Here is a 25,070-nt window from a genome sequence, read left to right as displayed (position 1 = left end):
AAACAAACCACAAGAGACTCTTAATGGTACAGAACAAACTGAGGGTTGATGGAGGGAGGTGGGTGGGATATGGGCTAGATGAGTGATGGGTATTAAGAAGGGCACTTGTTGTGAGGAGCACTGGGTGTTGTATGTAAGTGATGAACCACTGAATTATACTCCTGAAACCGATAGTGCACTGTATGTTAACTAACTAAAATTTAAATAAAAAGTTTAAAAAAACCCACAAAAACCTATTGGGTGAACTTTTCAGAGATGCTGGATTTCCAGTGAGATTGCACTTAAGAGGCAGGGTCTGAGGGCCCCCCTCACTCCCAGGGGGGGTGCAGGTGGAAGGACTTGGGCTCCCCAATAACTGACTCAGCACATCACTCACAGTCCTTCTGGAGGAAAGCTGAGCTGCAAACAACAGGGGGGGAGTAGGGGGGAAGACATGAAGGGAGAAAGGCCCCCATTAGGAAAATCTGAGGAGCATTTCTGTTTCTAAATCGTAGGATGCATGGTAACCTCTGGAAGGAGAACAGTAAACTGCTGGGTGCTTGGCCAAAGAACCAAAGACCCAGAGACTCTGAGAGTTGGGTGTGGCCTCCAAGCTGATCCTGGGTGTCCTCTTGGGTGTCATCTCTGTAGCATCCAGTGTGGGAAATGTCACTGTCACTATTGTTATGAACAGTAGTAACTGGTGCCATTCACTGAGCACCTACATTGGGCCAGGGACAGTGAGTAAGCACCTCACAGGCACTGTTTCTAATCTTCATGGGCTCTGCAAAGCACGTGTTATGTTAGACCAGTTTTACAGCACTAATCTTCAGCTGGGGGGATTTTGCCTCCCAGAGGACACTTGTCAAAGTTTGGAGACATTTTTGGTTGTCATACCCAAGGGCCTGATACTTGGTATCCTATGGATAGAGATCAGGGATGCTGCTAAACATCCTACAATAGACAGGACAGTCCCCACAACAAAGAACTTAGCTCCAAATGTCAATAATGCCAAGGATGAGAAATCTTATTTTACACATAAGGAAACTGAGGCAGAGACAAGAGTCCAATCTGGGTCTATCTGACTCTAATGCCTGTGCCCTCACCCTACATCCTACTCTTCTTCCAGAGATGGCCCAATGCAGCTGTGGTCAGCTCCAAGTCCATACCGAGGCAATCCGGTTAATGAATGCTCCATGCCCTGATTGAGTAATTCCATTTCTGGGAATCCTTCCCAGTGTTAGAACCCAAAATGCAGCAAATCTTTATGCACAAGGATTTTCACCCAACCTTCTTTATGGGATCCAAAATTTGACAAAGAAATCTATGTTTAAAAATAGCAGCATGGTTAAATAAGCTCTGGTACATCCATGTGATGAAATAATAAATGGATGCAGTCATTAAAAATGTTTACACAGAACTGAAATAACACAAAAAAATACTCCTGTTAAGTAAAGTTGAAAAACAAATGAAATTCACAATCGCATACTGTGAGATCAGGATTATGTTATTTATTTATATTTTATTTATCATTATTATTATTATTTTTTAAATTTATTGTCAAGTTAGCTAATATACAGTGTATACAGTGTGCTCTTGGTTTTGGGGGTAGATTCCCGTGATCGCTGACATACAACACCCAGTGTTCATCCCAACAAGTGCCCTCCTGAATGCCCATCACCCATTTTCCCCGCCCTCCATCAACCCTCAGTTTGTTCTCCGCATTCACAAGTCTCTTATGGTTTGCCTCCCTCTCTGGTTGAAACTATTTTTTCCCCTTCCATTCCCCCATGGATTATGTTATTTAAAAACTCTGCACTGAGTAAACATCAAAAAAAAAAAAAAAAACCCAACACTCCAAACAACCTCCAAAATATTGACCAAAGATTTCTCTGTCTAGTGGGATTGTGGGTGGCATTCCCTTCCGACTTGTCTATAGTTTCTGAATTTTGAGTTACGGCATGCATGACTTGGCATTATCAGGATAATAAGCTTACCAAGGTGATGTTTTCTTTCGTATACCTTCCATCTACATCAGGCTGGAGTATCATCTTTCCATACATCTTTCTCAAAAGCTCTCATGAAAAAGTTCAGAACAAGAAAACTCACAAGGGAATGAAGAAGAGAAGGTCCATGATTTGGACCCCTGTACCACCTTTCTAGTTCCCCAAGATGCTGGGGCACCTCTGACCTTGGTTGGGCTAACCATCTCCTCTGAGCATCATTTAGCTAGCCCTGCACTTCCAGGTTCCTTGCTTTTGCTCCTCTTTTCTCACCTTGGAGTGCCCTTTCCCTCATTCTCTCAACTACTGAAGACCTTTAAGCTGTGACCAAGTATTACTTCTTCCATGCAGCTCTCCAGGATGCGCCCAGTCAGCATCCCCCCTGTGTACCCACAATACCTGCTAATAAAGTCTAACATGTTACTTGTTTCTGTCGTGTTTCATGGTTAATTGTTTGCACAGTATGCTTTCCCTACTGAGCCTCAAGAGCAGAGACTGTGCTTCACTCATTGTCCTGTTCCTGGAGGGGCAGGATGTGTGGTGGCTAAAAACATGCTGTCTGGACTCAGACTGCCTGAGTCTGAGCCTCCAATGTGCCACTAACTAGTTGCATGACTTTGACTGAGTTATTTAACCTCTCTGTAAATGGGGATTTTTATAAACTAATGGATTTATTGGGTGGATAAAAATAGTACCTACCTTATAATATTAAATGAAGTAATGCATATAAATCACTTAAAACACTTGAAGTCTAGCATATCCTAAGTGCTTAATAAATATTCAGCAGTATTTCTTTTTTCTTATCACCATCACCACCATCATCGCCACCATTACCATCACCCTTACTACCACCATCTTCATCACCACCATCACTTCCATCATTAATGTCATCATCATCATCATCACCATCACCACACCATAACACCACCATTACCATCATCATCGCCACCATCACCACCATAATCACCACTACTATCACCATCATCACCACCACCCACCATCACCACTACCATCATCATCACCATTACCATCATCATCGCCATCATCACCACCATAATCACAACCACCATCACCACCATTACCATCACCATCATCACCACCACCACCATCATCACCACCACCATCATCACCACCACCACCATCATCATCGCCACCATCACCACCATAATCACAACCACCATCACCACCATTACCATCACCATCATCACCACCACCACAATCATCACCACCACCATCATCACCACCACCATCATCATCGCCACCATCACCACCATAATCACCACATCACCATCATTACCATCACCATCATCACCACCATCATCACCATTACCATCATCATCGCCATCATCACCACCATAATCACAACCACCATCACCACCATTACCATCACCATCATCACCACCACCACCATCATCACCATTACCATCATCACCATTACCATCATCATCGCCATCATCACCACCATAATCACAACCACCATCACCATCATTACCATCACCATCATCACCACCACCATCATCACCATTACCATCATCATCGCCATCATCACCACCATAATCACAACCACCATCACCACCATTACCATCACCATCATCACCACCACCACCATCATCACCACCACCATCATCACCACCACCACAATCATCACCACCACCATCATCACCACCACCATCATCATCGCCACCATCACCACCATAATCACCACTACCATCACCATCATTACCATCACCATCATCACCACCACCATCATCACCATTACCATCATCATCGCCACCATCACCACCATCATCACCACTACTATCAGCATCATCACCACCACCACCATCATCACTATTACCATCATCATCGCCACCATCACCACCATAATCACCACTACTATCAGCATCATCACCACCACCACCATCATCACCACCACCATCCTCACCATTACCATCATCATTGCCACCATCACCACCACCATCACTTCCACCATTATCGTCATCATTATCATCACCATCGACATCATCAGCCTAGTTCCTGACTGGAGGCCCTAAGGTCATCTCTGAGGAGGTCTGGCCACGGGAGATGGAATTGGCCCAAGTATTTTGCAATCACTAGCCCCATCTCAACCACTACCCTACACGTATGTAGAGCACATATCTGCTGCTTCACCTGTCAGCTTCAGGAACTGAAAATAACAAACACACTTGTCACTAGCTGCTCTAAGTTTGGGCAGCTGCAGTTGGTTCCAGAAACCTTATAGAATTCAGTTATAACCAGGTTTCTCAAATGTCAGCCATGGGGGAATCACCATCAGGACTTCTCTCATATCTGTGGGCTGCAGGTACAATTTATCTACTTAATGTTTTTCTTTAAATTAGCTCATTCTTTCACTCATTGTAAAAGGAAGCTTCATATCAGTGCCATAAATGAGAAACCAATATTTTTCTAGTGCTCATGAAAAATTCATAGCAACTAAAAATAAAAAGTGTTTTGTGTATCACCTATGATCATCTCCTGTCCCACCCTTGGGAAATGCTGCTGTAACCTGCCAGACTCAGGTTATCAGAGAAGCTCCCACTAGCCATCCCCCTGCATGCCAGATGTGATCTCCCAGGACAAAGGGCTATACATTCCAATGGTAGGCTTCTTTTGAACAGAAGACAGCAATGGAGACAGCAACTTCACCTTCTTCTTTCCGCTCTGTCTCATCCACACTCAGCTGCCACTTACTACAGTACGTTTTCAAAACATCCTATAACCCTGGGAGAGAAAGTATCGTCACCCTTTTTCCATAGACGATAAAACCAGAGATCAGAGTGACCAAGTCACTTGCCTTATGTTACACAGCATGGAGGAGAAAACAGAGGCATTCTCCAGCATCATAAACTGCTGTTTAACCTGCCTCACCCAAACCCCTTCCCTTGAAAATGAAAGAATGAAAAGACCACGTGTAATCCAAGTCATTAGATGCAACAGAATACTGAACTCTGGATTCAGCAGGAAACTTACCATTCATTCACTCATTCATTCATCAAATATTTAGTGAGTCCTACTGTGTGCCAAGCATCGTTCCAGTCCCTAAGGACAGTGATATTAAAACAAAAATCTCTCAGCTGTCATGGGTTTACAGTTTTAGTGGCGTGGACAGAAAATACATAAATAAACATACAGTATGTCAGGTGGTAATAAGTGCCATGAAGAAAATTGAAGCAGGAAGAGTGTATAGAGAGCAGTCAGGGAGGGGGAGGTGGGTGGTCACAGGAGGACCTCTCTGAGGAAGTGACATTTGAGCAGAGGCCTGAATAAAGTGACAGAGGAGCTTTGTGAATATCAGGGGAAGAGCTTTACAGGCTGAAGGGGCAGCAGTGCAAAGGCCCTGTGGTGGAGTGGAGTATTTGAGAAATACCAAGAGGCCACTGGCCACTTTGCTACCTGAAAGGGTCACAGGTGCACCCCAGGGGCTAGAGGCAGCACGACTCTCTGAAAAGAGCCCAGCTACATTCCAAACAAGGAGAGAAACCCTCTTGTCCAAGCAAAAAGGACTGAGCTTTTTTTTTCTTTCTAGTGATACTGAGGAGAGATAACCCAGAAACTCTTTTTACTCACTGTTGTAAATTAATGGCCCCATTTTGACTGCCTCATTGAGTGGAAGAGACAAGTTCACAGTTTAGTGTGAAAAGACAATAAAAAGAGGCATTTTACAATGAGGCTCTCATTTTCTCCCCTTTAAACCACAGAAAGCAAACACTGTAATTAATGACTCTCCAATGGGGTTTCATTGAGAGCTTGTGGCTAAGGCTGGGACATCAGGCAGAAGAAATGAGGTAAGACCTCAGAGGACACAAATGTGGGATTGAATGGAGCCAAATGCAGAGGCAAGCTGATTCAAAAGTAAGACGATCCAGGACTTCTGCTTTTCCCATGGCCTTACTAGGAGAGACTGGATGGACCCAATTCCCTCAGATCTGCTCACCGGTTCAGGGAAGGAGTGCCTGAAGGAACTGCCCACTAGTCTCTAGGTCAACTGTGATGTTCAGTGCATCACTGTGTAAATTTTCTAGGGCTCAAAGTTAAAAAAGAATCCCAGCCTGTGTTAGTTTGGGGGTCTCTTAGCATCCTAATTTAGCTTTGTACTCAAATATTTTAGACACACGTAGGTTTAGTTCCAGGTCTCTGAGATCAAAATCCAGTTCCATAGAATATTTAATATTCGAGTGGACCTCCATCAAGAGTTCCCCTCATTTTCTTCGGATCTTTTTTTCACAGACTCATTCGCTGTGTGCCATCCCGTTTCCCACACTAGGAGTGATGTGTTAGGTGTTCGTGATGCGAAGCTGAATTGGAACACAGTGAATCAAGGCAGAGAAAGAAAAAACTGGGTTTGAATTATCACTGCCACTTACCAGCTATGCGGCCTTGGGCAAGACACATATCCTTCCAAGTCTCAGTTTCTTATCTGTGAAATGGGAATACCTTTAATCTATTTCAGACACTTGGCACACGGTAGGTGCTCCAGAAAGAGTGGACGTATTTTCGCCCCAAGCCATAATAGGCTGGACAAAGATAAGTGCTCTGGACATCCTGACTGATTGATCAAGTTCTGAATTTTAGTGTGATGCTCTGAAGCTATAGGCAGGGTCTGAAGCTATAGGGAGAAGTCTCAGCCCACAGGGTGGTCCCCATCTGGATAGAATTCTTTGTGACTTTTTGCACCTCCGATTATGTTTAGAGGAGAGCATCCACGATGCATCCTACAGAGCAAATGGCAGATCCTCAGAGCTGGAACACAGCCCTCACTGCACCTGTAACATGTAGAAACATCCAATGGGCTTCTCCCAGAGGGAGGGCAGTCTAGAGGCGAGGCGGAAAAGCTCAGTCCCAAGCCCTCCAGCTCATGGGTATGGTTGATCTTAGACAAGTTGCTCATTCTCCTCTTGCCTCCATTCCTGCCAGTGTGGACAACAGTCATTACACTGGAAATAACTCATGTGGATTTATCATAGTTCCCTGGTTCAGTAACATCAGCTGCTGCTATTATTATTACTGACTACTGAGAAGGCCATGGGTAGGGGCTCTGCCCTTGACCCTGGGCAGCCTGATTCCAGAAGAGCAGGGATGTCTGGGAACGAACCCACTGCATCTCGCCCTTGCAGAAAAACAGTAGTTTCTACAATCCGCACTGGTAGAGTAATCTCTGAATATGAAGAACGGCTCTCTATGTACACAGAGACAGCAAGGCTTGTATTGATTCAGACCACAGAGCAAGCCACTCTAAATTACAGTCAGATCAGAAAAGAAGGCAATTTTATTACCTCCAGTCGCTGAGGTGGCTTATCAAAGTGTTTCTGCACACACGTTCTGTGGGGCTGACTTAATGAACGTACAAAACCCCTTTGTAATTAGCAGCACCCCATTTGTATGCCAACAATTCGTATGTGAAAGTCAACATTCAACGAGAACGACAGCGTCTAGTTTACAGAGCAAATTGTCCTTAAAAACAGTTCATGGGGCCAGCCGCTCCTGTAGGCTGCCTGCTTTGGTGAAGTACAGATTTATTTAGCAAATCCTTTCTTAGAAGAGTGCCAGAAGTCGGTAGGGCCCCAGCCCAGGAGCTAGACTCCAAGAGGGATCCTTAACGTATCCCAGGAGAAACCTTTGGGATGCCAGTGCAGAGTCAGTGAGGGAGCTCTTCCCAGGTTATGTCCACACAGACACCACCCCACTCTGGGGGCCGCTTGGACCCGCTACCACCAAATCCCTGGGGAGCTGTTAAAATGCAGACACTTTCTTATACCTTTCCAATTATTGAAGATTTCGAAATATCATTCACACACATCACTACTTCAAAATAATGGACACATCAAAACTGCTGCTAGATCCTGTTACATAATGTGCTAATAAAACTGTAGAATGACTCCATCGCAATTTTGATTAAAAAGATTTAGGAGCTGAATTTTATTTATTCATTTTTAATGTTTATTATTTTGAGAAGAGAGACAGAGCATGAGCAGCGGAGGGGCAGACAGAGGGAGACACAGAATCTGAAGCAGCTCCAGACTCTGAGCTGTCAGCACAGAGCCTGATGTGGGGCTTGCACTCACGAGCTGTGAGATCACGACCTGAGCTGAAGTCGGCTGCTTAACCGACTGAGCCACTCAGGCACCCCTCAGTAGCTGAATTTTAATATAATCAGCCTCCTTTGTAAATGTGTCCACTTATTTCATGCATTTAAAAATATTATTCTGAGGCAGGGTCCACAGGCTTCACCAGACTGTCAAAAGGGTCCGGGGCACCCAAAAGTTTAAGAACAACAGCCAACTGGTAGCCGGAGACCCTGTGACTGGTGGCATCTTGTGACTTCTGGGTCTGATAAGAATCAAGCACAATTTCCAAATTCAGGTGCAAGGAAATCAGCTCCCTAATGACCACAGGGCTCACAACGGCTTCAATCAGCTACGACTTCTCTTTCTGGAGGGGCAAGCTATGTGCCTGTCCTGTGTATACAGGAATTCCTTTGGGAAGAGGTGCAAGTTGCCTTCTGGACCCTGAATCTTTCATGGTTCAGAACTGTCTAGAACTTCACAGCAACTCATACTTCGACATAATCCAGCATTTCTGAGATCAATGCTCCGGTCCCATCAGGAACACAACAGTCAAGTAATTTGGCAATCAACGGAATCGTAAGTAAATACAGTTTTATTATTTTGTTCTGAATGGCCAGACTCAAAGAGCACAGCCCTGAATTAGAGGGTGCATAAACATGGCAAATCACTGCTCAAACTGGAGACACCCAACCTTCCTGACAATCCCTCCCTTCTCTCTGCCTTTCTGCTCCTCTCTCTCCCTCCCTTCCTCTCTTTCCCTCCCTCCCTCTCTCTTCCTCTCTTTCCCTCCATCCCTCCTCCTTCATATTTCTTGAAGGCGTACTATGTGCCGGGCAGTATTCTTGGCATTGGGATTACATCAGTGAACAAAATAAATATCTCAACTTACTCTCTGTAAGAATATATTCAGAGATAAATAATTTTAAAAAAGGAAATGAGTAAAAATATAGAGTGTGGCTAGATGGAGGGAGAAGGCAATGATTGCTAATGGTTATCAAGTTTCCTGTTGGGGTGATAAACACTGGTGTTCTAAAACTGATTGTAGTGATGGTTGGTATACCTTAGTGAGTAACTAAAACCCACTGAATTGCACACTTTGAAGAGGCAAACTTATCTCAGTGAAACTTTTGTTAAAAAACAAAAAAATACAGGAGGATAAGGGTCTTCAGGGTATCATAATTTTGTGTGAGACTTGAAGGTAATGAGGGAGTCAGCCATATGGCTATCTGGAGGGGGAGTGGTTGAGGAAGAGGGAATAGTAAGTGCAAAGGTCCTGAGGCATGCCTGCTATATTCACGGGAAAACAAGGGGCCAGGATGGCTGGGGTGGGCCTCGGGGGAGAGTGGATGAATAGAAGGGATATGTGGGGTGGCTCGGAAGCAATTGTAAGGGCTTACTTTAACTTTTCCTATGGGTCTGATGGAAAGTCAGAGGAAGATTCTGAACAGAGGAAAGATGTGATCTGACATATGCTTTGTATAAACATTTTTTAAATTTCTTTTTTTTAATGTTTATTTATCTTTGAGAGAGAGAGACAGAGAGACAGAGAGTATGTGTGTGGCGGTGGGGGGGCAGAGAGAGAGGGAGACAGAGGATCTGAAGAGGGCTCTGCGCTGACAGCAGACAGCCTGATGCAAGGCTCAAACTAGTGAACCGCGAGATCATGACCTAAGCTGAAGTCAGTCGCTTATCCGACTGAGTCACCCAGGCGTCCCCCGGACGTACGCTTTTTTTTTTTTTTTAATTTTTAAAATTTTTTTTAATGTTTATTTATTTTTGAGAAGAGAGAGACAGAGCATGAGTGGGGGAGGAGAGAGAAAGAGGGAGACACAGAATCCGAAGCGGGCTCTAGGCTCTGAGCTGTCAGCACAGAGCCCGACATGGGGCTTGAACTCATGAACCGTGAGATCATGACCTGAGCCGAAGTCGGACGCTTAACCGACTGAGCCACCCAGGCACCCCAGGACGTACGCTTTTAATGGATCTCACTGGAAATCGACAGTGACCAGTCACCCTTTATAGACCATTTACTGTGTGCCAGCCACCACGGCAAACCCTCTCTATGGGCATTAGCTCATTGAATCATCACAACTATACTATACTTTAAGTTAGGTACTATTTTTTCTTTATTTGACTTTTTATTAAAAATTTTTCTAAGTTTATTTATTTTTGAGAGGGAGAGTACCAGCAGGGGAGGGGCAGAGAGAGAGGGAGAGGTGGAGCGGGGGGCGGGGGGGGGAGAGAGAGAGACACAGAGAGAGAATCCTAAGCAGGCTCCGGGCTGTCAGTGCAGAACCTAATGTGGGGCTCAAACTCACAAACTGAGATCATAACCTGAGCCGAAATCAAGAGTCAGACACTTAACCAACTGAGACACCCAGGCACCCCTATTTTCTTTATTTTATAGAAAAGGAAACTGAGGCTCAGAAAACTTACGACAGTGACAAAGCCAGGAAATTTACCAGGCCTGTCTGACTCGAGCCCTTGCCTTCCCCACGCTATCATGGCACCGTTTTGTGCACACAGCATGTGCTCAATAAAAGGTGTCACCTGGTTGGTTACAAAGCACCATCCTGAGGGCAGTGGCACCTTGGGCACGGAGAGAGCCAGAGAACGGCATCCACTTACTCAGCTCTGCGATGCTGCCCACACGGGTGGCCAGCAAGGACTGTTCGATGGTCCTCAACTCCGACTGGCTGAACATGGGCATTTCCCCCGGCTTGTTCGTCCGCTGAGGGTCTCTGTGAAGGTTCAGGCTGTCTGGCAGGCACAGCACCCCTGCAGCGGGTGGGGAGAGAGAATGAAAGAAAACAGGCCGTTATTTTTCAGTTAAGCAGAGGAGGGGTGCGAAAGCCTTGCACAAGCTCAAACCACACCAGAGTTGGTACCGCAAAGCCAACACGGGGACCAGGGCTCTGAACTCCTTTTAGAAGTGATGACTAGTTATTTTAAAAGATTTCCTGAGAATCCTGACCTGCTGATTTTAACAAACGTGTGGGTATTCATCTGCATGCACACATTGCTAGGGGACACAAAACAGAACACTCTTTCCCCCTCCAGCCTGGCTTCTATCCACTCAGAGATGCCTTTTGAGAAGCCAGCAGTCACCGTCCCATTCTCCCTCCCAGAGGCGGCTGCCATCCCTGAGCGTCCCTGAGCAGCCTGCTGGCAGTCGCTATTTGCCCAGAAAACTTAACTCTGGGTGGTTGGGCTGTTATTTGCTAGACAAAACTCTGTCTTTCTCTGTGGAGATACATGTCAGGAGGTAGGAGAGTCCCCATGGACATTTATAACTGTATGGTGAAAACCTATGGGAAATCCCTGGAATCGAATAATTTCTTCCCTTCTTTTCCATTCCATGAGCATTTAGCAAGAGCTTGAGAACTTAATTCGGTTTCTTATTTAGAAATATTCACTTCTCCCTTCACCACCCAAAAGTTCCTATGCAAAGCATGCTTTCTTGCTCCTTGACTTTGGGCTTGACGAACTGACTTACTTTGGCAGAAAGTATATGAATGCACATGATGGAACCGAAGGCCTGAAAGTGCTTGTATGGCCAAACTTGCTCTCTTGTACCTCCGCCATCATCGTGAGTGGAACATTCCCTTGCTAGTCTGCTAATCGACGGGCGGTGAGAAGACACATGGAACAGATCTAGTACCTCCCTGTAGCTTCGAGCTCCTCCACAAAAACAAACATGTATTTGGTATGCCTTTGAGGTAGTGTGGGTTTTTTTTACTCTGCATTGTTTTGGTGATAACTAACAGATACAACTACCAAGTGCAGATCAAATGGGCAAGGCAGGCAGGTATTGTGCTGTGCTAGGGATTGAGGATTCGGTGATGGAGAGAATACACACACTCTCTGTTCTCGGTGGGGTCATAGTCTAAGCGAAGGAGAAGACCGTTAACACACATAACCATGAAGCCGTATAGTACATGCTCTACTGTAGGAGAACAGGAGGAATGAAGGGGTGTCTTAGCAGGGATCTGAACAATGAGTAGTTGTCCATAAATAGGAAGCATTTATTGAGTGCCTACTCTACTCCCAACCCCGTTAGAGGGTTGCATTTTGGAGCTACAGAAGCAGCAGAAGACATATTCGAATAGTGCATAAACTAACCAAGGAGACAAGACTGCCAATGGGAAAATAACATGGGAACGATACAAGTGTTAATATACAGGTGCTGAGGGACTTAAGCCAACTGGTAGGGGGAGTGGAGACAGAATGCAGAGCTCAGCAGTTCAAGCCCACTGCTCACCCTGCTTGAACTACAAAGGCTCAGCAAACAAAGACTCCTGCTTTGCAGATGGGCAGGTGTGAGGTGGTACCAGTCACACACCAGTTCTGACCCGTGTTGCCCAATTAGTGACTCTAGACACACTGAGCCAGTCACTTGTTCCTGGGTGTTTCCCATTCACACCTAACAGGATGACACAGTGGAGAAGGCCATGCCAGTAGGTGATTTTTGGATGAATCCCGAAGAAGTGGATGAACAATGAAAATAAACAGTCACTGGTAATATTCTTACAATCAGGAAACTGATCAAATAAGTGTCTTTCTAAAATTTTTCTCTGTTATTTTTCAGACATTTGATTGTGACTCAGGATAAAAAAACCTTTTATATCACAGCCCAGTGTATACACACACACACACACACACACACACACACACACACACCCCATACATACTTTGCATGTTTTCCATGAAAAAAAAAAAACCTCATGATCCTTACTATGTAGGACGTACTGTCATTTTTTCCCTTTTCACTTCTCTTCTATCTTATTAATAAAAATGCTGGTCTGCAGCCCCCAAAATGATCTCATGACCCACTAATGGGCCATGATGAGCAGTTTGGAAAACACTGTGGACTGTCGTAGGACACAACTCGGCATTAAGTGGACAATACAGATTCACTGGGCACTCCTTAGTCCTGTGCGGAGCTCCATGTGGGATGGAGATGTGATGGAGAGCTGATCCCTGCAGTTCAGAAACCCTCAGCCTTGCAGGGAAGATAAGACCTTCACGGAGATGCCCAACATCCAAGGCGGGCCTCCTGCCTGTCTCCCTTCCCTCAATAGATGAGTCATCTTCCTGTTCACCCCAGGCTGGGATGCCCTGAGTCATCCTTGCTTCTTCCTGCTTGCTCACCTGCTGAGACATTTGGTCAGAGGCCAAGTTGAGTAGCCGTTGCCATGGCAATGAATGTTGGTCCAATCCCTCATCGGATGTCCTCAGTGTCCCTGCCTCTTATTCAGAACACTACTACCTGTGGAGAGCTCACTGCAGATGATCATGACCTAGTGTGGTAAGTAGCTCAAGGTTCCAGGGGATGAGGTGGTGGTCAGAGGGCTTCACAACAAAGGTGACCCATCTCCACAAGTGAGCCCTGAATGTCGGGGAGGACAAAAGTTTTCTAATTTCTAGTACAAGTGACACTTACATGTACTCAGAGGATTGCTTTCTTGGAATCTGCATTATAGGCAGCAAGTTCTCATTTCAAACATCCATGTGAAACATTGCTTCACACACTGCTTGAGGTATAAGCAACTGGGGTGGTCTGGAACCCAGAGAGCTTCAGTCCTGGCTCTGCCACTACCTATTGGTGTTTAACTTTGGCCAGGTCACAGAGCCTCTCTGGACCTCAGTTTCCTCTTCTGTGACGTAGAGGTCATAATGATGGCCTTGTCTCCCTCAAGGGGCTGCTGTGGGCAAGCAATGAAATGGGATAATGTATATTAAAGCATTTTGCATGTGCTGAGCAAATAATAGGGGGTCAACATATGTTAACTGTGATGAAACTCACAGTTAATGTGTATAAACCCAGCTTTGGACTACTTTAGGCTTTATAATAAGAATAAATAATTTCCCTTGGAAGTTTTCCTCCTTTTTTTTTAGAGGGTTATCAAATTTACATGTGAAAATAGAATTATTCAAAGAAGCTTTGAAACCTAGATTACTAAGATTTAATAAATCTATAATGATCTATTATGCAAAGATCATACACCAGGGTTTTCTTTCTTTCAGAGGACTCTGTATGGGATATACACATAAACTGGAATTATTTGTTTTTTGTATAAAAATGAACTGGGTCAATAGGAAGGTCCTAGCATGTTATTTTAGTGTTATTTTAGTTAGTACAGGCCAGAGCTTTGGACTACTCATGAATTTCCATTACTGGAGCCAAGGATAGCCACAGCCTGGTGCTTGAGACTCAAGTTCAAAGACAGGGGAACCAACATTCAAACATGACTTCTCTGGATCTGGAGGGAATAACCTCCTTGGGGAGCAGGTGATCATCAGCTATGGTCAACAATGAGTGTGAAGGGGTTATGGTCTCCCTGAAATTCTCTTACCTTGGGGTGGGTTGTACATTTGTCTAAGAGGAGAAGTTCGTTCACTTTCTCAAAGGGGTCTGTGGGTCCGAAAAGATGATGGCCTTTGAATGTCCATCCTCCCAGCTACAACCAGGTCACTCTGCTTTGGGACTGGCTGTAGGTGGAGTGCCGTGGTCTGGCACAACCATGAGCTCCAATCCCACAGCAGCCTCTGTGCAACCTGGACAAAGAACTTCCCAGGTCCCCAGATTCCATGTCTGCAAAGAGGGGTTAAAATATCTCCTTCATTGGTTTATTGCAGTGATTACACAAGATAATACGTATCCTTAAAGCCTCTGGCCTATAGTAAGCTCCTGCTAAATACCCTGTTCCCACAAATGTGCAGTTTTGTTTATTTAATGTCTGGATTCAAACAGTCTTGAGGATCATCTTTCCAAAATCTTGTGGGACTGGAGACAGACAACCTTTTGGTTAGGTTGCTTAGAACATAAAATATGAGAACTCCTCCTCTGGGCCAACCACATGGGCATTCTGTCTCCAATGGGGACAATCAGGGCTGCATTTCTGCCTCCCTACATGCCTACCTTCCTACATGCATAGGAAAGCCCCTCAGCAAATATAAAGTCCCCTCCCCCCATCCCTTCTCTCCTCTCAGCTTTTCTCCAAGTTCCATTCTATTATTGGATCTGGATGCCATTTACCCACCAAGAGAAAACCAAATAAGACAGCCACCAGCCCTCAGCCATCTTCCCCTCAATGACGATGGTGACGACAGTGATGGAGGAGTTCAAGGAGATTATGCACGTCTTGGCACTCAGTACACAGGCTTGGGTTCTGCTTTGTCTGTCTGGCTGCAAGAGGAGAGAACAAACTCTCCAAGCCTCGCCTGCCAAGCTAGACCTTGTTTGCTGCTCAGTTATACCCAGAATTTAAAGTGGAGGGTCCTGGCACCAGGACCAGCTTTAAGAAACAGGAAGGAAGCAGCTGGCGTTCAGCAGACCAACCCTTGAACGGGTACCAGCGAGACCCGGCCAGGTTCAGATTTCTGTGGTGCCCAACCCCAGCTGTGTGGCACAGGGTTTGCGACTTGGCTCTTCTGAGCTTCTGTTTCTTCCTCTGTAAGCAGTCTGATGCTATCTACTGCCTAGCATGGCTGGGAGGCCATAATGGGATAATATATATGGACAACCTGGCACAGAAAAGGGGGTCGATGAATGTTTGCTAATAATCCAAGTGAAGTTCTTCGAAGCTAAAGATTTAGGAATTCAATAACATGATGCCAGAAGGCTTTCTTTTACCGTTAAACTTATTAAGGAGCAAGATAGGAAGTTATCAGATTTTTAAAAATATTTGCACAACTGGCTTGAAAACCCCTTTTTCCTTTAAGATACTTGGCAGTGGGAAACAAATTCAGGGCTGGCTTGGCGAACCCATTCATGTGTGACAGGCATGCCATACTCCAATTAGAATAAACCCAGACCATGGTTCATTTTTCCTTCATAATGAATTACATTCAAAGGGAAAATTCTTAGGACTTCTGAAGTCAAACCATCAAAAGAAATACGAGGTAGAAAACACAAAGATGGAGAATTTTCAGAAACGGGTTCAATAACATGCCCATAAATGGAGCCTGAAGTACTTAAATGGAATAAACATGCTGACCTTGAAAGAACATGAAGATACTTAGGGATAAACCACAAACATTGAGCCCCACAAGGACAACAGGACACATTTCTGCCCTCAAAGGCTCCTGGCTGGCAGAAGAGACAGATCCAGCACCAACAGAAACACTATGAGGGATGGATTAGGGCAGAGGCGTGTATGAGGTCTCACTAGGGAGCACAGTGAGGTGAGCACACATTGGACCAGGAGTTTCAGGGAAGTTTCCCAGGGTAGCTTAACATGGGGGCTGGGACTTGGGGAAGCAGACACCCTATAGCTGTGGACTGAGACTGTGGAATCTGGAGCCCAAATGAATACTTAGGTTGAATTGAAGCTCTGCCACTTTACAGCAATGTCACCCAAGCCTCCCTGTACCTCAGTTTCCTTGTGAATAACACAGGCAGTTTCCTTGTGAATAACACAGGCATGGTCATAGTGCAATCCTCATAGGGCCACTGGGTGATCAAATAAGTAAACACATGTGAATCTTGGCCATATAAATAGCTCAGTAAATAGCTCACTATAATAGCTCACGATGATGATGATGATGATGATGATGATGATGATGATGATGATGATAAGGACATTCCAAGGAATAACAAAGGCCCAGAGGCATGTGTTCTGCATGTACATGTCTGGAGAAGAGGGAACAAGATGGAAACAGAGTGTGCAGGAGGAGGGACTAGGAGACAGGGACGGAGGGCCCTGGGTTATAAAGGGTCTAGATTTAAAAACTAAACCTTTACCTTCCAGCTACCGTGTTTCTCTCTCTTCCCTTGCACAGACAAAAATCCTAGAAAGAGTGGTCTGCACCAACTATCTCCATTTCTTCCTGGTCCTCAGGATCAGACCTAGACCTAGTTATTGCCATTTCTGCTAAGTGGCCAGCAAGTTCACATTCATCCTTCAAGGCCCAATTCAAATGTCACTTTTGAGATCCTAAGACTCAAAAAAGCTACAGGCCCTGTTCTTAGGGAGTTCCCAGTCCAGAGAGGGAGATCCTGAGAAATGATGAAACCACAGCTTATTGTAGCTGGTATACCTACTGCATGCTGAGGCAGAGAGAGGCAGGGACAAGGTAGGGTCACAAAGGAGGAAGTGGCCCAAGGTGACACCATAGCCTGCCCTCCCCATATGAGCCAGGTGCAACCAGCTTTCCCTAGCAGTCAGCTCAGGAACAAGGGAGCTAATTAGAATCTGAGTTTGGGTGTGTCAGCCTTGAGAGCAGGGCACAAGGCAGCCATGCTCTTATTAAGGCACTGTGTGTGGTACGAGGCACACCAAGACAGTGAGGCGACACTAAGAGCATAAATAAGAAAATCAACTTGTTACAGGACTGTGAAGAAACAAAAGCAAAATATTCTGCTCATTCATTAATTCATCCATTCATTCAGCCAGTACTGGTTCAGCACCCACTAGATGCTGGGGTGCACTTCTGGGTACTAGGAATCCCGTACCAAAATACTGGAAGCCCTTGCTGTCTTGGTACGTGTGTTCCAAATACGTAAGTAGAATATGTAGCTGGTTGGCTGGTAAGTGCCATGGAGAAGAGAAGAGCAGGAGGATGGGGAATGCTGGGTCCGGGAGCAGGTCTGTCCTACTAAGAAAGGGGCATTTGAAGACAGACATGAAGGAAGTGAGCATGGGAGCCAGGCTGATATCTTGGGGGAAGAGCAAGCCAGCAGAGGGGATCATAAGGGTAAAGACCTCAAGAGGGGTGAGCTTTTCTTGCTGGAGGAAGGAACAGAAGGTGAGGAAGTAGTAGGCAATCGAGCCAGAGAAGTGCTGAGGGCAGTTTGGGTTGAGCCTTGTGGGCGACTCTAGACTTTGGTTTTTACTCTGAGGAGGATGGGAGCCACTGGAGGATTCTGAGTAGAGAAGCGATGTGCCCTGACCTTTCTGGAGGGCTGGTGGGTGGAGAACAGGTTGTAGGGAAAGGCCAGGGCAGAACCACAGTAGTAACAGTGAAGATGGTGCAAAAGTGATTCTCCACACAATGTGAAGGTAAAGCCAGTGGAGTTGCTAATTGGGTGCAGGGTGTCAGAAAAAGAGAGCAGCTGAGAACAGCTCCAGGGTTTTTGGTCTATACAATTGAATGGATGGATTTGCCATTTACCAAAATGGGAACATCGTGGGAGGGGCAGGCTTATGGAGAAGATCAAGAGTTCAGTTTTGTTCAATTTGAGATATCTGCTGGACACCCCAGAGGAGATGCTGGGCAGGCTTTCTTGCTGTCTCTCCTCACCTCCCATGAAGCAAAGCCTCATCATGTAAGCCCCATGGTGACTTATAGCTTTCCCCCCATGTTTCTTCTTCCCTGTCCCTAGGGAGCATTATTAAATATCCTTACAAGATTGTTGGATGCCCCCTTCGTCCTCCCTCCTCTCCCAGTGTTCTCCCTTTATCGCATTATCCTTGCAACTTCTCCTATAGAGTCCTGAGCTACATGCATCTCATAGGGGCTTAGAAGGAGAAGGAGACTCATCTTCCCAGTGTCCTTGTCTCTGTAGGGATGAGCGCCTGGGTCCCTGCAGGGCTTGTGAGCAAGCCCAGGAGTCCCTGACTCCTCCTAAAGGGCATTTTAGACCTCCAGCTAGGTCTTGGGTAGCTGTGGAAATGACAGAGGTCAGATTTTAGAGATCATCTGGTTCCCAGGACATGGACTGTGGCTTTCTGGAAGTTCTCTGAAAAACATCTCCCTTGCTCACTATACAGCAGTGATACTAATGGGTATTGAGTCACATGGTAGTGATAAACCTCAGCTCTGGGTGTGACTGACAGGGAAGTTGTGTGTTAGAGTGTTTTGAGTTAAAAACTGGTCTCTGATGTTTCAATAAACACGTGGCAACAGGCCAGAGTAAAATAATGAGGAGACAGCTTTATGGACAATGGAGACTCTCTTGTCTTACATCAAGGTGCATCTTGCTCTTGAATACTTATAATGCAAATTCATCCACCAATCTATCTGCTCAACCATCCATTTATCCATCCATTCAAACTTCTGTTTATGTAATGAATCATCATTTAATCAATTAAAGGGTAATTAATTAATTAAGCTTTTTTTTTTTAGTATCTACTATGTGCTACACATTGTGCTAAGCAATGGAGATTCAGCAGGAAACAAAACAAAGTAGCAGCTCTTGTGGAGCTTAATTTCTATTCATCTATCTATGCATCCATCCATCTATCCCTCCTTCCGCCTGCCCTTCCTTCCTTCCTTCCTTCCTTCCTTCCATCCATCCATCCCATATAATCTGCCAGATTGGATTACAATGAAAAGTAAGACACAGACCCTGTCCTGAGATGTTATGAGAAACTCATAATCTAATGGGATAAGTACCCATGCCCATGAGTGTCACAGGTGCTATAAGAGAAGTCCATACATGCTACACAGATGACACAAATAGAATCGGTATATTCCCCACCTGGGTGGTGTGTCAGGAAAGGTTTCATAGATGAGCTGATGTTCACTAGGTGAACTGGATCAGGGGTGAAGGAGAGAAGGGCAAACCAGACAAAGCAGCAAAAGCCAAGGCATAGAGGCAAGAAAACTCCTGGTGCACTGTAGGGACTATAATCAGCTGGGGCGCTGGACTGAAAATCACAGTGAGGTGGTGACTAGGGAGGTAGGTGGAGACTGGATCATGGATGGGCTTGAGTGCCTTGCTGAGGGAGGGGCTTGTACACCATGAGAAGGGGGACAGTTGAGTCCTCTGGGAGGTAACTCTGATGCCTCATTTGTTGCCTCCAGGAGGTCAGGACTCATTGCTGGTGTTCTGGACAGAATAACCATCAAACACCCAGATTCGTCCATAGTCAGTGGGAGATATGACAGAGGCAGAGAATGGCATCCTGCTCAGGCTGCCACCAGACCCAGATCAACACGCTGCCCCATACCATTCTTTGCCTCTCAGATCTCCTGGACTCAGAGTGCTGCCTGGGGGTCTTTTCTGGCTCAGTGGGTGTCTCAAATTTGACCTCTGGCTTTCCTGGACCCTTGATACCCACTTGATCCTTCTCCGTTTCTGTCCGAGCCTCAAGATCTTATCCAGCCCCTTGGTGTGGCTGAGCAGGGCACGTGACTGGATTTCCTGACCCCTCAGCACTGTGTTGACAGCATCCCACCTAGGCTGACTCTTTGCTTCCTTATCAACATATTGAGATAATATAGGAAGTTGGAAGCTTGCCTCCATGCATCCTCTGTCCACTCTCCATCTTTCTCCCATCTTAGCCATTCATTAAAAAAAAAAATGTAAGCTATGTTAACTAACTTGAATTTAAATTAAAAAAAATGTAAGCTACCTAATTTCAAAGCATTAATTAGAAAGCTATCCATGCCCATTTCAAAAACTTCAATGCTAAGAAGGGGATAAAATGGTAAACTGAAAGCAACCTCCTTTCCTCTCCACCAGTAACCACTGTTCTCTGTCATGTAAGGTTTCAGAATTTTCTGTCCATTCTCATTTATTGACTTATTCATTCACAAATAGCTACTGAGCCCAGACAATGTACAATTTGCAGACAAGACAAACAACACACAAGCCCTACCCTTATGGAGCTCAAAGTCTGGCTCGGGTAATCCCAAATAAATGTACAAGTGCAACTGTGTGAAGTGCCATGAAGAAAAAGTACATGTGTGTGCACCATACCCTAACCAATGTGACAGCTGAAAAATTGTGTCTAATTTGATCTCAAGTAATTACGAGCAAGACAACTTTTTCACAGCTACTAGCATCTGTTTTCCTTTGTTTGGGAAGTGCTTTTGCATACTTTTGCCTAGTGTTCTATAGAAATATCAGATCCTTACTGATTCGTATAATTCTTTCTATAATAAGGAAATCTGCCCTTTGTCTGACATGCGCCATGCACACATTTTCTTAGTTTGTCACCTGCCTTTGAGTATTTTTCAAGTAGGATTGTTTTTGTTCAACACAGGCAAATGTATTAGTCTGACTCTCTTTGAGTTCTGGGTTTGGGGTGGTATATTTTAAATTTAGGTGGCCCCTATTCATTTCTATTTCTTTCTTCTTTCTCACCACCTCCCCTTCTAATAGACTTTATTTTCCAGAGCAGCTTTAATTCACAGCCAGATTGAGCATAAAATACAGAGACTTCCCACATGTCCCCTATGTCCACTCATGCATAATCTCCCCCATTATCAATATCTCCATCAGAATGGCACATTTGCTACAATTGAAGAAGCTACACTGACACATCACTATCATTCAAAGCCCACAGTTTACATTAGGCTTCACTCTTGCTGTTGCACATTCTATGCATTTGGAAACATGCATAATGAATGACATGCATCTACCATTATGATGTCACACAGAGTAGTTTCACTGCTATTCAATTGTTCCTCCTCCTTCATAAAATTAGTGCTGTACCTATTCATCCCTCTCTCCTCTTAATCCCTGCCCATCACTGATCTTTCAACTGACTCCACAGTTTTGCCTTTTCCAGAATAATATAGTATTTAGCTTCTTCAGATTGTCTTCTTTCACTTAGTTCCTCGTGTATTTTCATGGCTTGATACTCATTTCTTTTTACCGCTGAGTAATATTCCACTGTCTAGATGTACTACAGTGTATTTATCCATTTATCTAGTGAAAAAAATCTTGGTTGCTTCCAGGTCTTGGCAATTATGAATAAAGCTGCTAGAAATATCCATGTACAGGTTTTATGTGAACATACCTTTTCTATTCCTTTGGGCAGATACTAAGGAGCTCAATGCTATATTAACCTTATATCTTGGAACTTTGCCATTACTGCTTAACACTTCCAGGAGTTTTTGGTCGGTTCTTTTGGATTTTCTACATAGATAATCACGTTATCTGTGAATGAAGACAGTTTTATTTCTTCCTTCCCAATCTGCATACCTTTTTATTTCCTTCTCTTGTCTCATGGTATTAGCTAGGACTTCCAATACAGTGCTGAAAATCAGTGGTGAGAGGGCACATCCTCACCTTCTTCCTGATCTTAGTAGGACAGATTCAAGCCTTTCACCATGAAGTATGATGTAGCTGTAGAGATTCTGTAGATATTTTGTCGATAGAGAGTTTTATCAAGTTGAGAAAATTCCGCGCTTCCCTAGTTTACTGAGTTTTTGTTATGAATGAGTGCTGGATTTTGTCAAATGATATTCTGTATCCATTGATGTCGTTATGTAATTTTTCTTCTTTAGCCTGTTGATGTGATGGATTACATTAATTGACTTTTGAATGTTGAATCAGCCATGCATACCTGGGATACATCCTACTTGGTGTATAATTATTTTTATACATTATTGAGTTTGATTTGCTACTACTTTGTTGAGGATATTTGCATCTATATTCATGAGAGATATTTGTCTGTAGTTTTCTTGTAATATCTTTGTCTGGTTTGGGTATTAGGGTAAGGCTGGACTCACAGAATGAGTTAGAAAGTATTCCCTCTGCTTCTATTTTCTGAGAAAGCTTGTAGAGAACTGGTATAATTTCTTCTTTAAATGTTTGGGACAATTCATCAGTGAATCCATCTGGGTCTGGTGCTTTCTGTTTTGGAAGACTATTCTGACTCAATTTCTTTAATAGATATAGGCCTATTCAGATTGTCTATTTCTTCTTGTGTGAATTTGGTAGACTGAATCTTTCAAGGTATTGATCCATTTCACTGAGGTTATCAAATTTGTGGGCATAGAGTTATTCATAGTATTCCTTTATTCTTCTTTTAATGTCCATGGGATCTGTCGTGATGTCCCCTCTTTCATTTCTAATATTAGTAATTTCTTTTTTTCTTAGTGAGCCATTAGCTTGACCAGAGGCTTATCAATTCTATCTTTTTCAAAGAAACAGCTTTTGGTTTCATTGATTTTCTCTATTGATTTCCTGGTTTTAATTTCATTTACGTCAGCTCTAATTCTTATTATGTCTTTACTTTTGCTTACTTGGGATTAATTTGCTCTTCTTTTTCTAGTTTCCTAATGCAAAAGCTTAGATTATTGATCTTACATCTTTCTTCTTTTCTAACATATGCATTCACTGCAATAAATTTCCCTCTAAGCACTGCTTTCTCTGCATCCCACGCATCTTGATAAGTTGTGTTTTCATTTTCATGTAGTTAAAAGTAGTTTTAAAATTTCTTTTGAGATTTCTTCTTTAACCCATGTGTTATTTAGAAGTGTGTTATTTAACCCCCAAGTATTTGGAACTTTCCAGCTTTCTGTTTCTAGTTTAATTCCACTGTAGTCTGAGAACAGCCATTATATGATTTTTATTCTTTTACATTTGTTAAGGTGTGTTTCATGGCCCAGCGTGTGGTCTTACCTGGTGAGTGTTCCATGTGAGCTTGAGAAGAATGTGCATTCTGTTGTTGGATGAAGTAGTTCACAGATGTCCATTTTTGTCCAGTTGATTGATAGAGTTTTATCATTTATATTCATAACGAAGGCCCCCAAGGCCTGTAAGATCCTGAATCACCCAAGAAAGATTAAATCATGTTCAACCAAGCTTTAGTGTCAAGTACATCTAATTGTGTTCTAAGTCTTCCAAGTTGAGTTCAACTGTGTCCTTACTGCTGGATCTGTTCATTGCTGATAGAGGGGTGTGAAAGTCTCCAACTATAATAGTGGGTTCATCCATTTCTCCTTGCAGTTCTATCAGTTTTTGCCTTTTTAAAAAAGTTTATTTGAGAGAGAGAGAGAGAGAGAGAGAGAGAGAGAATTAGAGGGGGGGGAGGGGAAGAGAGAGAGGGAGAGAGAATCCTAACTAGGCTCTGCATTGCCAGCACAGAGCCTGATGTAGGGCTCAGTCCCATGAACCATGATATCATGACCTGAGCCGAAATCAAGAGTCAGACCTTTAGCTGACTGAGCCACCCAGGCACCCCTTGCCTTTTGTTTTTGAAAGGTATGTTGAGGCTATTTTAGCTGTTTCTTTCCCATTTTAATTTTAACTCTAAATCTTGAGTATCTGAATATGATTCAACTAGTGCAGGTGGTCACGCTAGAAAGCGAAAGAAGGAGATGATGAATAGTAGAGGTGGAATGGAGGTGTATCTATTTACAAAAGCTTCTGGATTCATTATTTGCATATGCATTATGTACCCTGAAAAAAAATTTAGCTTTACTGCCTCTTGCCAATTCCCCACTTCTACTGTGTTTCACTCAGACTTGCTTGATAAACATTTACGCATTGAATTAATAAGTGAGTCCTGGGTAGAGTTTTTGATGGAAAAGAACGGTAAGTTGTAAAGAAAGGTGTTAATGATACATTAGCACCCCACTGAGGATTTCTCTCTGTTAGAGAGATAAAAGGGGGCCGCAAAATGAATTTCATACCAGTTGCCAGAGCATTTTATGCCAAGGACAAACATCCACAGATTTGTTATCCCCAGGATGTCTAGAAACCACTTCCAGGTAATTGTGAGGGTACCTTCCACGGTGGAAGCCCATGTGCTTGGCAGGTTTTCAACTAGAAATCTCTTTCCAAGGGAGCTTCTGCAAAGTAAGAGCATGAAGATCATTTATATTCATAACGAAGGCCCCCGAGGCCTGTAAGATCCTGAATCACCCAAGAAAGATTAAATCATGTTCAACCAAGCTCTAGTGTTAAGTATATCTAATTGTATTCTAAGTCTTCCAAGACTGATTATCTTTAATTAAACAGCCTGGTGACTATAGACTTATCACTTATTTGATATGATATAGTGAGGAACTATTCACTAGGATGTTTAATCAGTTGAAATACCCTATGGCTGACCACACAGAATGACAGAGGGGTGTGTGTGTGTGTGTGTGTGTGTGTGTGTGTGTGTGTGTGTATGTGTTTACAGGCACAGAGGAGATTAGGCCAACATTCTGAGATCTGGCTAAATGCTGCTGTTAACATAGTGTAGATGTTAATGGCACATAAAAGCATAAATCTGCCATTCGCAGCCTTCCACGTACACATTGATATAAATAACTAATAGGGCTTTCACAATCCATCCAAAATACAAAGATTACTAAATTGGCTTTTAAAAAC

At 43.9% G+C, this 25,070-nt stretch overlaps 1 protein-coding gene across 2 annotated transcripts in view; it reads right to left on the bottom strand.

Annotated features, from left to right (window-relative positions):
• BTBD11 (BTB domain containing 11) overlaps positions 1-25,070 on the bottom strand; it is a 314,753-nt gene that overhangs the window by 122,100 nt on the left and 167,583 nt on the right. Inside the window, exons 1-2 of one of the 2 annotated variants that reach the window (XM_042993105.1) lie at positions 13,512-13,656; positions 10,697-10,846 (exon numbers count right to left, since the gene is read on the bottom strand). In XM_042993105.1, coding sequence (XP_042849039.1) covers positions 10,697-10,778 — 82 coding nt within the window. In that variant the 5' untranslated portion in view covers positions 10,779-10,846; positions 13,512-13,656. Of the gene's footprint in view, positions 1-10,696; positions 10,847-13,511; positions 13,657-25,070 lie in introns of those variants that run through there. The other variant, XM_042993104.1, reaches the window with a different exon arrangement.

The sequence above is a fragment of the Panthera tigris genome, chromosome B4, assembly GCF_018350195.1.
Source record: "Panthera tigris isolate Pti1 chromosome B4, P.tigris_Pti1_mat1.1, whole genome shotgun sequence".
Lineage (NCBI taxonomy): Eukaryota > Metazoa > Chordata > Mammalia > Carnivora > Felidae > Panthera > Panthera tigris.
Note: the sequence above shows the minus strand (reverse complement) of the source record. Positions and strands in the feature narration are given on the sequence as shown.